This window comes from Solenopsis invicta, chromosome 9 (assembly GCF_016802725.1).
Source record: "Solenopsis invicta isolate M01_SB chromosome 9, UNIL_Sinv_3.0, whole genome shotgun sequence".
Classification (NCBI taxonomy): Eukaryota; Metazoa; Arthropoda; class Insecta; order Hymenoptera; family Formicidae; genus Solenopsis; species Solenopsis invicta.
In genome coordinates, this window is record NC_052672.1 from 10,328,042 (window position 1) to 10,342,596 (window position 14,555).

General features: G+C 40.1%; 1 protein-coding gene across 1 annotated transcript; it reads right to left on the reverse strand.

The window, feature by feature from the left end:
- Positions 1-130: 130 nt before the first annotated feature.
- On the reverse strand, positions 131-3,558 carry LOC105196617 (zinc carboxypeptidase). Its single transcript, XM_011162634.3, has 7 exons — positions 3,462-3,558; positions 3,043-3,204; positions 2,195-2,707; positions 2,028-2,115; positions 1,653-1,855; positions 1,170-1,254; positions 131-830 (listed from the first exon to the last, which is right to left on the reverse strand). The coding sequence occupies exons 2-7, from the start codon at positions 3,187-3,189 to the stop codon at positions 631-633; spliced, it is 1,236 nt and encodes a 411-aa protein (XP_011160936.1). The 5' UTR covers positions 3,190-3,204; positions 3,462-3,558; the 3' UTR covers positions 131-630.
- Between the last annotated feature and the right edge of the window lie 10,997 nt (positions 3,559-14,555).

Here is a 14,555-nt window from a genome sequence, read left to right on the forward strand (position 1 = left end):
TTATAGAGGTAAGAGGCAGAGAGAAACATATTCATTCATTATTTCACAGATAGCTTATCAGTATGTTGACGTCACAGAAAATTGTGGACATAAAATTTTCTTATCTTAAATTAGCGATTGTACTTCGTACTTTTAGACAATCGTGTAATTATCTATGTATTTAGTTTGTACATTATCTACTACGCATAGCAATAAAGGAAGTCAAGCACGATTTCGTTGTTATGCACACTCGCACTTCGTGAATCGCTGATGTGCAAAAATAGCGGAAACCGCGGATAGTATTTCAAACTAGTAGTTCGATAAATTAACGCATAATAAACAAAAGTCACACCACTACTCGATTTATATTGCGACAGATAGTGTGATTTGTAAGCTTGCATGAGACGATTGATCGAGCTGTACGAACGGATTTGGTCATAAGTAGAGCCACCGAGTCGGGAAGCGAGAGTTATTCGCTGTTATGTATGCCGCCACCGCGCGTTTAACAATATCATACATAATATTAAAAACAGAAAACCAAAAATTATTAATATATTATATATTACACAATATTGAAAGAAAAATTAACAAATTATTAAATGAAGATATATCATCAATAATAATATTTATACAAAATTTAGTCAACTTTAATTATTTTGAAGGATATCCACGTGCTTTTGCTTCTTTAAACATAGCTACGAGAGAATCCAAAGTTTCTTCTCCAGTCGGGATAATCTGATTAGGAGGCAATAAAAAGCCATGACGACCCGTATCACGCAATTCATAAGTGTAAGTGATAGGTGTACCATAAGTGCCTTTGACCCAATCCATAGAACCTCCAGAAGCCACATCTATAAATAAAAAAGGTAGTAATTAGTGATCGAATAAAATCAAACGTTTCTCATCAGTAAGATATAAAGTGATTGATAATAAATGATTAATTATTAAATTTGTTAGGAAAAAAATTTTTCGTTTTCTTAATCGAGTGCGTAAATGGACCGAGTGTAAGATCAGTGATTGGAGTTTATTAAAAGAAACACTTTTTTGGAACTCTATTGTGACTTTCATCGGAAAGTTCATTTATCTTTAGCAAGGAATGACAGCACGAGATCATTACAAGGTAACAATTTAATGAATAAATAATAGAGAGAGAAAGAGAAAGATAAAATAAATAAAATTTTTTTACGTACAGATTGCCTCAGCAATGTTTCCGACCTTAAATTGAGTTCCATATCTCCTGCTGAGAGCAGTTTTTGTCTTCATGCCAATTTGATACTGAAAAAATAACATAAAGAAGTCTTGGAATAATATAACAAATGTTCTTAATTATTATTATTATATAAAAGTAATTAAGTTTTAAGGACAGTTGCTAACGGTGTAGCTAGTTTTTCTGGTTTCATTGTACATAGAATTGGCTCAATTACTATTAATCCGAATTATTGAGAAGTTTATAGAAACGATATTTATTAATATTTCTTTTACAATATACAAACATATGTTTCTAATAACTCATAATTTATATAATTATTTGTATTATTTCACTGACAGTATATAATATATACTGTCATTAGAATAGTATTATAGGGAAAATAATTGTTTACTTAAATTACTATTTTTACACACAATTAGTTCATGATGAGTTTTTCAAAGCTATGTTAATGAAAATTACTTACCAAGTCATTATAATTATCAAGATGAGCCGTGGTGTGACCATAAGGAATCAGCAATAGCTGCGAGAAGCTATGGAATGCAATATATGCGTAGATTCGGTCAGAAATAGAGTCAATATATTCAGACATGCTTTTTGTCTCAACTTCGGAGAATGCCGCCGATCCACCGTAGGTTTCGGAACATGGGAAATTACTAGAGCCTCCAGCTGAAAATATCAGATAACATATAAAAATATAAATAAATAATATGAACAAAAAAATATCAATTTTAACCGTATAATCTTTCCAGCCTATAAAATAATTTTAATAATTTATTAATTATTATTTAACTTTAACTACACATTATAGTTTTCTATTAATATAATATAAATTCTTAACTATTCCATTTATATCCCCAGTTTCTGTTGGGATCGCTGCCATAACAGGCGAAACCGTACGGTTTACGTGTTTTCCTCCATAATCGGTTCTGAAATAAATTAAAATTATCTATGTAATTAAACTTGATTTCTAAATTAGTGGACAATATTTTATGAGGTCAAGTTTACCGTAGTGTGCGTGTACACGTATCCATCGGGATTAAATACGGGGAAGATATACCAATCGTGGCTCTCAGCTAGAGCTCTGACCTCCGGATCGCTGCTAGTCAATAATTGATGCAAAATGTACATAGCAGTCGCTGGTGCGATCCATTCTCTGGCGTGAATACCACCCTCAAGGAAGATTCCGGGATTGTTGGCTTTAAAGGAAACCTTGACGCCTTTGATTTGACGTCCCTCGTACGTCTTGCCACCTACGATAGTTTGTACCTTGTCGGGATATTGCTTCGCCAAGTCGTCTAGATTTTGATAAATTACGTCGAGATTATGATAGTTGTTGAAATTAAACGTCGACGATGCCGCCGCGGGCGCCGTTATACTGATTAATTCCTGAACATCCTCAATATAAGGTTTATAAGGTACTTGGATTTGTGCCATTATTTCATAGAATTCGGGCAGTTTATGCGGGGCCACCATAAGCTGCGCCTCTCTGTTCACAGCTGGTTCCAACCAGAAAGAGAACTATAAATAATATTTTGTTTATTTAATAACAAATTTATTAAGTATAATTTTAATTAAAAAAATTAGAAGGTATATATTTATATCACTTTTTATACCATCTAAATGTAATTTAATAAATAAATATTCTAATTAGATGAATAGTTACTATATAAGTGATGTTATAAATTTATGTATATTAGGCTATTTTTATGTAACTGATCTTTTTTACATTTTAGGTAACATAGTCAATTTAAACAAAAATCACGAATCTTTCATAAAAAAGATTGATTTTTTGTACAAAATGTATTAATTTATTTCTACTTGTCTTTATTACCTGGCTTGAAGAATTTACTTACTCCATCAGAAAAGTCTGTTAATTGGTTGAGGGATTCAGCCTGAGCCTGTGTAGTCGCAATAACTTTGAAGACCTTGTAGTTTTCATAAGTAGCTTGTTCGGCAGCCACTAAGCCCACGACCGTACATAATATTATTATCTTCCACATGATGATCACAGTTTCCTTTAATTTTAACGTGCGAACAACAATTATTAATTTTTGGCACAATTGTAACAAATATTTTTTTGTTATATCAAAATATGCGATTTTTACATAATGCAGCTAAAACCAACTAATAACACTAATTTTGATTTAATCAATAAAACAACTGGTTTTATCATATGTAAGACAATTAATAATACCAATTATGATTTGATTAATAAAACAATTTTTATAATATAATTTAAGAATAATTCTTTTTTTTAAGAAAATTGATTTACCCTTTTGTAAAACGGGAGCACTGACAATTACCGATATTATGATGTTCGATGATTTAAATACGTAATTGCACACGGCACCAAAGTAGCATCTTTGTACTAATTTGCGCTATCGATATATTGATAAAGTTTATATTTAAGCATTCATGTGTAGCTTTTACAAGTAAACCGCTTATTTCGCCACTTGTACGTGCCATCTGTGTACATATTTAAAATTTATACACGTCAATCTTATGACGACAATTTTCTCGCGACATTGCTAAATATATAAAATATTTAACTTATCACCTGGGCATCTACATAATTTTGTGTTTTTATATACTAGGTGTTCGGAAAATGTCTTACATATTTTGAGACCAGTAATCATCAAAATAAGAAAAATAGATCTAGTAAACATAGATCGTAAAACAAATATCTTGTTGAGGCAGTCTCTCGTCACTATGAGCCCAGATAGCACACAGCATTCAAAAAGAATTCAGGTCTATGTTACCAATACTGAGTTTATTTTGAAATGCAAAAAGAATTCTTTTCCTGACTTTTTCTTTTTTTTCAGAAAAAAAATTCTTTTTGCGTTTCAAAATGAACTCAGTATTGGTGACATAAACCTGAATTCTTTTTTTAATCTTTTTGAATTCTCTGTGCTCTCTGGGTGGTCATTCTCCTTAAATTAACAATATTTATTATAGAAATAAATTATAGTAATATAATACCTGCCGAAATAAAATACTGCGTTTTGTTAGAAATGCCTGAATATTTCGGAAGCAATGCCAGTGGCGATTTTCGGGCTGATGCCCCTGTCAAAGGCCAAGTCTAGAACACCCATGGGGTTTTTAGTAAATCCAAGGCTCATACCTAGTCCCATATAACCACCGGTCCCTCTCCAGGAATTGGGGTATGCGTAATGCATTTTCCCCATGTAAAGTCGGCAACACTGATCTCTTTTGCTCGTACAACATTTAGGACAGCCAGGTATAATTTCAAAGAATGTGCCAATCGTTCTTTTAGAGCTGTTTCTCGTGCAAATCTGTTGTGCTTCGACAGAATACTTGCCATCTTCTTCAGTTCTTCGGCCTCCTGTTGTTCAATTCGTTCGTTGTACTTTATCACATAATTCCTAATCAGGATTGCAATCTTTTTAAAAAGATCGTTTAACTAATTATGAAACAAGAGCATTTCTGTTTAACATTATATATCTTGTTCTCGTCTAAGCGCGAAAAGAACAAAAGATACGATTGCTCGATTATATTTTTAATTCGAGGATAATGATCCAAACAACACCGATCATGCTCTCTTCATGCCTAACGCATCCTTCTTTCTTTTCTTTCTTGTTGTAATATACAATTTGTCGTTACTCAACTGCAGAACATTATAATTTTTTTATTAGTTGGTAATATATTTTCGCTCTTTGATTATTAATCTCAAATTCGTTAAAAAAATTACTTGAAAATATTAAATAATTGATCTGGAGCGTATTTAAAATGTAACATTTAAACATTTTATTACATGCAAATTATATAATACAAAATAATTAGTGTGTACATACGATTGTGGATCTACTACATCAGATAACCCTCTATCTTCATTTTATAAATCAAAGATGCAAAATCTTTATATTCTATTTTATTTAAGATTTTTTAAATCTTTTTCCGTTGAACTAACGGCGAGAGCGAGAGATCATCGACTTCCACAGCGTGGCAAATCTTCCCGCGTCCTGAGTGCAGGAGCCATTGCTAGACCGATAGCGAATTTCATTGGTTGAGATTACTGTATAATTTTTACACTCGAGAGTAGGAATGAACAGTACTGGCTACAGACTCTCTAATACCAGAGAGGAACCTGAGAGCGGCCACGGCGGCCTTTTTCCTATAACGCTTCGAAACTCCCGTACACTAGTGACGCACATCTATTCTGGTCAGAACGGGAACTACGTGTCACATCCATTTTGCAACCCGCCGTTAAAAACAGTGTGGATGTTAGAACGGACAACAACCCACATCCATCTCTCGAGAAATGGATGTAGGTTGTTGTCCGTGCTAACATCCATTTTGCTGCAAATAAAATCTGACGCGTATCGCGTATGTTGCATCCAGAACAGGGGTCGAGAATGTGCACAAATGATTAATTACGTCTACTTTCGCGTAATTTTTTATTTATTATAGTCTGAATTATTTACATTAACATTGATATTAATACATATCAATACGTTTATGACCATATTTTGCACAATCATATTTTTACTTAAAAAAGATGTTTAAGTAACAGAGAGAATTTGGTTCTTTAATAAAGAAACATTCATTTTACGCAGTACTTAAAAAATAATTGTAATTAACATCGCATCATATGATGAAGAAGAAATAAATGTCTTTCTACGAATAAATATACCATCTTTTTATTTTTACATAATTCTTTATTATTTAAATGTCTTCAAATTATGCTTTTGAAAAAATTAGCTTTTTTAATTTTTTTAAATCTTGACGCAACTCTCTCTCTCTCTCTCTCCCTTTATCTCTTTCTCTCTTTCTCTTTTAACGTGATTGTTCTTTAATTGTTTAGGCTGATTATGATAAAAGTTAGAACTCTTCGGGGGGCTATCAGAACACAGAGATTATGGAGAAATTTGCAAAAAAAGTTTTACTCAAAAATTTCGAACTTTGACTGATATAACTCTTTCGTTTTAACTTTAGCGATTCGTTCCATTATGATAAAAGTTAGAACTCTTCGGTGGGCTATCAAAACACAGAGATAATAGAGAAATTCGCAAAAATAGTTTTATTCAAAAATTTCGTACTTTGACTGATATTACTCTTTCGTTTTTCACTTTAGCGATTTGATCCATCATGATAAGAGTTAGAATTCTTATGGGGCTATCAGAACTCGCGAAATATTGGCAAAACTCGCAAAAAAAAGTTTATTTAGAAATTTCGAATTTTGACTCATATAACTCTTTCGTTTTTGACTTTAGCGATTCGAACCATTATGATAAAAGTTAGAACTATTCCAGGGGTTATCAGAACACAGAGATATTGGAGAAAGTCGCAAAAAAAATTTTACTCATAAATTACGAACTTTGACTGATATATCTCTTTCGTTTTTCACTTTAGCGATTCGATCCATTATCATAAAAGCTAGAACTCTTCGGGGGGCTATCAGAACACAGAGATATTGGAGGAATTCGCAAAAAAAATTTTACTCATAAATTACGAACTTTGACTGATATATCTCTTTCGTTTTTCACTTTAGCGATTCGATCCATTATGATAAAAGTTAGAACTATTCTGGGGGGTATCAGAACACAGAGATATTGGAGAAAGTCGCAAAAAAAATTTTATTCAAAAATATCGAACTTTGACTGATATAAGTCTTTCGTTTTTCACTTTAGCGATTCGATCCATTATCATAAAAGTTAGAATTCTTCTGGGGGCTATAAGAACACAGAGATATTGCAGAAAGTCGCAAAAAAAATTTTACTAAAAAATTTGGAACTTTGAATGATATAACTCTTTTGTTTTTCACTTTAGCAATTCGATCCATTATCATAAAAGTTAGAACTTTTCTGGTGGCTATCAGAACACAGAGATATTGGAGAAAGTCGCAAAAAAAGTTTTACTCAAAAATTTCGAACTTTGACTGATATAACTCTTTCGTTTTTCACTTTAGCGATTCGATCCATTATCATAAAAGTTTGAACTCTTCTGGTGGCTATCAGAACACAGAGATATTGGAGAAAGTCGCAAAAAAAGTTTTACTCAAAAATTTCGAACTTTAACTGATGTGGCGAACCAAAATCCGCCACCAACATACGCGCGCGCGCGAGCGCGCAGGCAAGCCGCGGGCGCCAGCGTGGACGTGAGCGCCGGCGCTAGTTCAGGCGCCGCCGCTAAGCGGCCGCTTTCTCGGGAATCAAATGCATCCACCGAGCGCATATAATACGCGACCGCAACCCGTCAAGCACGCATCCTCCGATCGAGGCTGAGCTCCTTTTGGGCCCTTCGATCTCGAGAATCGTCACCTGAGGTGCGCTCCTTTACGGGCCCTCTCTCTTGGTGTACCCAGAGGTGCGCTCCTTTCCGGGCCCTCTCCCTTGGTATAAACCGAGGTGCGCTCCTGCACGGGCTCTCACTCTTGGTGTAACACGAGGTGCGCTCCCTCCAGGGCCCTCAGTTTTTTGGTCGAAGAGCTTTGTGGCACGCCAAACTGCCTCGTCGACGTCTTTGACGGAACCGTCCCGGTCCTTACCCGCACCCGGACTGCCCGCGGTACATCTGTCCTGACGGGTGCCAGGGTGCTCCCATACCCGACCAAGGCGTAGCGTTCATTCCCTGGAAGCTAGTGGGAGTAGAGCTACCACGGCAAGACGATCCCCGACGCCGGTGCACCGTGACGAGGAATCAAAGGACACAAACGTCTCCACCCGCTTCGACTACGTCCAGTGGTATCCAGACGTCCCCTACGCCTGCCACGAGCACTCCGCCGAGGCCCATAAGCGTCGTCGTCGTCCCAGTCGCTCCATCGCCGCGTTCTCCGCGTCCTATCACGCCAGAGCGATCTCTCCCCGCAGAAAAGCGGGAGAAAAAGAAGAGGAAGAAGGATAAATTAATACGCAATTTATTCGGCAACTGACAGACTTTTTTAGGCGCCTCCGGGCGCCGCCTAAGCCACTATCAAAGAGAAAAGTCACACTTACACAAAACACATCTGTAACAAAGAGCTATTCTATTAAAGAACACGTGAACATCTAACGTTCATTTATTTGTGGAACCTTCTGATACCATAAGCTAACCCACAAATTGGTGACCCCGACGTAATCTGAAATCAGCACCATGACAGAGGCACATGGTAGTGGCACCAACGCAACAGAGGAACGTCCGCACATCCACCGAGTAGCCCTCAAAATACCTCCTTTTTGGGCCGACGAGCCCGAACTATGATTTGCTCAGCTGGAAGGCCAGTTTATGCTAGGAGGCATAACGCAAGACAGTACGAAATACGCTTATGTATTGTCACACATCGAAACGAAGCACGCCAAGGAAATCAAGGATCTAATTACGAAGCCTCCTGCGGAGAACAAGTATGAAAATTTAAAAAAGGCCCTCATACAAAGACTATCGATTTCGCAAGAGCAACAGATCCGACAGCTACTAGAACACGAAGAGATCGGGGATCGTAGGCCGTCACAATTTCTACGACACCTACAAGCCCTCGCAAACTCCGCCATCCCAGACCAGCTACTACGAACCCTGTGGATGGGCAGATTGCCGTCACAACTGCAAGCCATTTTAGCCACCCGAACGGCAGATGATCTCGAGGCAGTAGCCGAGCAGGCTGACCGCATTCACGAGGTCGCCAACAGAGCTACAGGAGTCGCTAGCCTACAATCTGCAACTCCAACGCTCCAACAACAAATCAAAGAACTCGCTAAACAAGTAGCAAGTCTAAGCAGGCGATTATCACGGTCAACGGGAAAAAGCCAGAAACGTGACCGTTCCCAGAGCCGCAGCAAAAAGAAAACGGAAGAGAGCAACGTGTGCTTCTACCACAGGCGATTCAAAGACAAAGCTAAGAAGTGCACACAACCGTGCGGGTTCAAGAAAAATGAGGAAAACTAGATGGGCAGTCGTTGGTAGCGGCAAACGGCTCCAGCCCGAAACCTTGCCGCTTATTTGTCACAGATGGCAGCACCAAGACAAGATACTTGATCGACACCGGGTCATACGTCTGCGTTTTCCCTCGAACTCTGGTTCACGGCCGACAGCTAGTTAGCGCGGGAGAACTATTTGCAGCAAACGGTTCAGCTATACGAACCTACGGCGACCTGACGATAAGACCCGACCTTGTTTTACGTCGAGACTTCCTGTGGCGATTCATCGTGGCAGATGTAACTACACCAATAATCGGTTCCGATGTCCTAGCATATTTTCACCTCTTGCCAGACGTACGAAGAGGCCAACTAGTGGACGTAAAAACGGGACTACGAACAAACGGAGCGACAAGAGGGACAAACCTACCCTCGGTCTAGTCCATAATTGGAAGCACTACGTATCACCTACTTTTGTCACAGTTCCCGAAGATCACGCAGAGCTCGGGTACTTACCAAAAGAAGCAGCCACACTCTACCGTGCATTACATCAAAACCACGGCTGGACCACCAGAAGCAAGCCGGCCACGAAGGTTTGCGCCTGAAAAACTAAAGGCAGCAAAAGCGGAATTTAATCTCCTTCTAGAAAAAGGGATTATACAACCTTCTAAAAGCCCATGGACCGCACCACTTCACATGGCTCCGAAGAAAGGAAACACTTGGAGACCATGCGGAGACTACAGGAAACTGAACGCAAGAACGGTACCAGATCAATACCCGATTCCTCACATAGAGGATTTCACGCAAGGCCTCGAAAGAAAAACACTGTTCTCCACGCTAGACTTGGTCCGAGCGTACAATCAAATTCCAGTGCACCCGGAGGACATACCCAAGATGGCGATCACGACGCCTTTCGGGTTATTCGAGTTTCGGTACATGCCTTTCGGGTTATTCAACGCCGCACAGACATTCCAGAGGTTCATCAATGAGGTACTACACAGCCTAGATTTCTGTTACGCCTACATCGACGACATCCTCGTCGCCTCCAGCAACGAGGAGGAGCACAGAAAACATTTAGAGGAGCTATTTTGTCGCCTCGATGCATACGGCATTGAAATAAACCCGGCCAAGTACACTTTTGGAGCCACAGAGGTCAAGGTTTGGGATACATGGTGTCCGCAGAGGGCACTCAACCATTGCCAGAGAAAGTCCAAGCAATCAAGGACTACAAAAGACCTGAGAACATCAAACAGATGAGGCAATTCTTAGGCACCTTAAACTTCTATAGAAGGTTTATCCCAGGAGCAGCAAACGACCAGGCAAAACTGCACGACGTACTGCAAGAACCAAAACAAAAAGGGAAAACTCCGATAGAATGGACTCCTCAGCTGGAACAAGTTTCAACTTTGCAAAGATAGTCTAGCAAAGGCAACGCTATTGGCCCATCCGAAAGCAGAAGCAACAATCACATTAACCACCGATGCCTCAGACACAGCATTAGGAGCGGTGGTGCACCAGGAAGTCGACGGCAACTGACAACCGTTAGCATTCATGAACAAGAAACTCAACCAAGCTCAAGTGAAATACAATCCATACGACAGGGAACTTTTGGCAATCTACGCAGCGGTAAAGTACTTTCGGCACTTGTTGGAAGGCCGGAAGTTCACCGTCTTCACGGATCACAAACCGCTGGTATACGCATTCCAGCAAGATCCATTGCGCATTTCCCCACGGCAGGCGCGACACTTGGATTTCATCGGTCAATTTTCAACAGACATCCGACACGTGGCCGGCAAGGACAACGTAGTCGCTGACGCATTGTCTCGAGTAGAGGCTATACAGAAAGCGCCTGACTTCGAGGAAATGGCAAAATCACAGAAAGAAGATCCCGAACTCCAACAGTTGCTAGACGGCAGCATACAGTCGTCACTCAAACTAACAAAAATTCCGATACCCGGGACTGAAATCAAACTGTATTGCGACACATCAACACAAACAACGCGTCCCTACGTAACGGAACCATTTAGAAAGCAAGTATTCCAAGCACTGCATGGACTATCGCACCCCGGCATTAGAGCAACGGAGAGATTGGTCAGACAAAAATACATATGGCCTAACATCCAACGGGACTGCCGAAAGTGGGCACGTACATGTCTGCAATGCCAAAAAGCTAAGGTACACAGACACACAGTCACGTCAACGGGGAATTTTCTAGGGCCGACGAAAAGATTCCAGCACATACACATGGACCTGATCGGACCCATGCCAACATCGCTTGGGTACAAGTATTGCTTGAAAATCATAGACCGCTTCACGAGATGGCCGGAAGCAATTCCTGTTCCCAACATTACGGCCGAAACAGTAGCCAGACAGCTTTTCACAAATTGGATAGCAAGATTCGGAACACCAACAAGGATCACTACAGATCAAGGACGACAATTTGAGTCCGAACTATTCAAGAAGCTAATAAAACTAACTGGATCCACTCATCTCCATAACGTACCACCCAGCAGCCAATGGGATGGTAAAGAGGCTCCACCGGCAATTAAAAGCAGCCATAAAGAGTCACCAAACCGAAGCATGGGCAGAGATACTCCCAGTCGTTTTAATGGGCATCAGGACGGCGTGGAAAGAGGACCTACAAGCAACACCGGAGGAAATAGTCTACGGAGAACCAATTCGGTTACCAGGACAGTTTCTCAACGAAGCCGACAGCGAAACAGACACTTCAGAAGGATTCGTAAAGGACCTGAAGAAAACAATGAAAAGCCTGCAACCAAGAGTAAGAAGGCACGGACAAAAAGCCACGTTTGTATTTAAAGCCTTAGCCACGACACAACAAGTTTTCTTACGACATGACGCGCAGACGAAAACGCTACAGCCGCCGTACGACGAACCATACAAGGTCCTAAACAGAGGAGAAAAAAAGTTTAAAATCCTCATCAACGGGCAAGCCATCAATGTGTCAATCGATAGACTAAAACCCGCTTACATTTTGGAACCAGAAGAAACGGAACAAAATCAGAGCAACAGAACAACAGAACAGACACCCAAGGTACCCAACGAAAAACGGACGAGAAGCGGACGAATATCACGTCCACCAGTCCGTTTCAAAGGACTTTAAGACAACCAAGGGGGTCATGTGGCGAACCAAAATTCGCCACCAACAAACGCGCGCGCGTGAGCGCGCAGGCAAGCCGCGGGCGCCAGCGTGGGCGTGAGCGCCGGCGCTAGTTCAGGCGCCGCCGTTAAGCGGCCGCTTTCTCGGGAGTCAAATGCATCCACTGAGCGCATATAATACGCGACCGCAACCCGTCAAGCAAGCATCCTCCGATCGAGGCTGAGCTCCATTTGGGCCCTTCGATCTCGAGAATCGTCACCTGAGGTGCGCCCCTTTACGGGCCCTTTCTCTTGGTGTACCCAGAGGTGCACTCCTTTCCGGGCCCTCTCCCTTGGTATAACCCGAGGTGCGCTCCTGCAAGGGCCCTCAATCTTGGTGTAACACGAGGTGCGCTCCCTCCAGGGCCCTCAGTTTTTTGGTCGAAGAGCTTCGTGGCACGCCAAACTGCCTCGTCGACGTCTTCGACGGGACAGTCCCGGTCCTTATCCGCACCCGGACTGCCAGCGGTGCATCTGTCCTGACGGGTGCCAGGGTGCTCCCATACCCGACCAAGGCGTAGCGTTCATTCCCTGGAAGCTAGTGGGAGTAGAGCTACCACGGCAAGACGATCCCCGACGCCGGTGCACCGTGACGAGGAATCAAAGGACATAAACGTCTCCACCCGCTTCGACTACGTCCAATGGTATCCAGACGTCCGCTACGCCTGCCACGAGCACTCCGCCGAGGACCAGAAGCGTCGTCGTCATCCCGGTCGCTCCATCGCCGCGTTCTCCGCGTCCTATCACGCCAGGGTGATCTCTCCCCGCAGAAAAACGGGAGAAAAAGAAGAGGAAGAAGGATAAATTAATACGCAATTTATTCGGTAACTGACCAACTTTTTAGGCGCTTCCGGGCGCCGCCTAAGCCACTATCAAAGAGAAAGGTCACACTTACACAAAACACATCTGTAACAAAAAGCTATTCTATTAAAGAACACGTAAAAATATAACGTTCATTTATTTGTAGAACCTTCTGATATCATAACCTAACCCACAATTGATGTAACCCTTTCGATTTTCACTTTAGCGATTCGGTCCGTTATCATAAAAGTTAGAACTCTTCTGGTGGCTATCAGAACACAGAAATATTGGAGAAACACGCAAAAAAAAATTTACTCAAAAATTTCGAACTTTGACAGATATAACGCTTTCGTTTTTCACTTTAGCGATTCGATCCATTATGATAAAAGTTAGAACAATTCTGGGGGCTATCAGAACACAGAGATATTGGAGAAAGTCGCAAAAAAAATTTTACTCAAAAATTTCGAACTTTGACTGATATATCTCTATCGTTCTTCACGTTAGCGATTCGATCCATTATGATAAAAGTTAGAACTCTTCGGGGGGCTTTCAGGACACAGGTATTAAAGAAATTCGCAAAAAAAATTTTACTCAAACATTTCGTACATTGATATATCTCTTTCGTTTTTCACTTTAGCGATTCGATCAAATATGATAAATGTTAAAACTCTTCGGGGGGCTTTCAGAACACAGAGATAACAGAGAAATTCGCAAAAAAAATTTTAATCAAATATTTCGAACTTTGACTGATATAACAATATCGTCTTTCACTTTAGCGATTCGATCCATCATGATATAAGTTGGAACTCTTCTGGGGGCGATCAGAACACAGAGATATTGGAGAAATTAGCAAAAAAAATTTTTCTCAAAAATTTCGATCGCATATAAGTCTTTCGTTTTTCACTTTAGCGATTCGATTCATCATGAAAAAAGTTAAAAGACTTCTGGGTGATGTCAGAACCCAAAATATTGGAGAAATTCGCAAAAAAAATTTTTCTCAAAAATTTTGGTCTGATATAAGTCTTTCGTTTTTCACTTTAGCAATTCGATCCATCATGATAAAAGTTTGAACTCTTCTGGGGGCTATCAGAACACAGAGATATTGGAGAATTCGCAAAAAAAATTATTCTCAAAAATTTTGGTCGGATATAAGTCTTTCGTTTTTCACTTTAGCGATTCGATCCATCATGAAAAAAGTTAAAACTCTTCTGGGGGCTATCAGAACACAGAGATATTGGAGGAATTCGCAAAAAAAATTTTTCTGAAAAATTTCGATCGCATATAAGTCTTTCGTTTTTCACTTTAGCGATTCGATCCATCATGATAAAAGTTAGTAGTCTTCTGGGGGCTATTAGAACACAGAGATATTGGAGAAATTCACAAAAAAAGTTTTACTCAAATATTTCGAACTTTGACAGATATAACGCTTTCGTTTTTCACTTTAGCGATTCGATCCATCATGATAAAAGTTTGAACTCTTCTGGGGGCTATCAGAACACAGAAATATTGGAGAAATTGTCAAAAAAAATTTTACTCAAAAATTTCGAACTTTGACTGATATA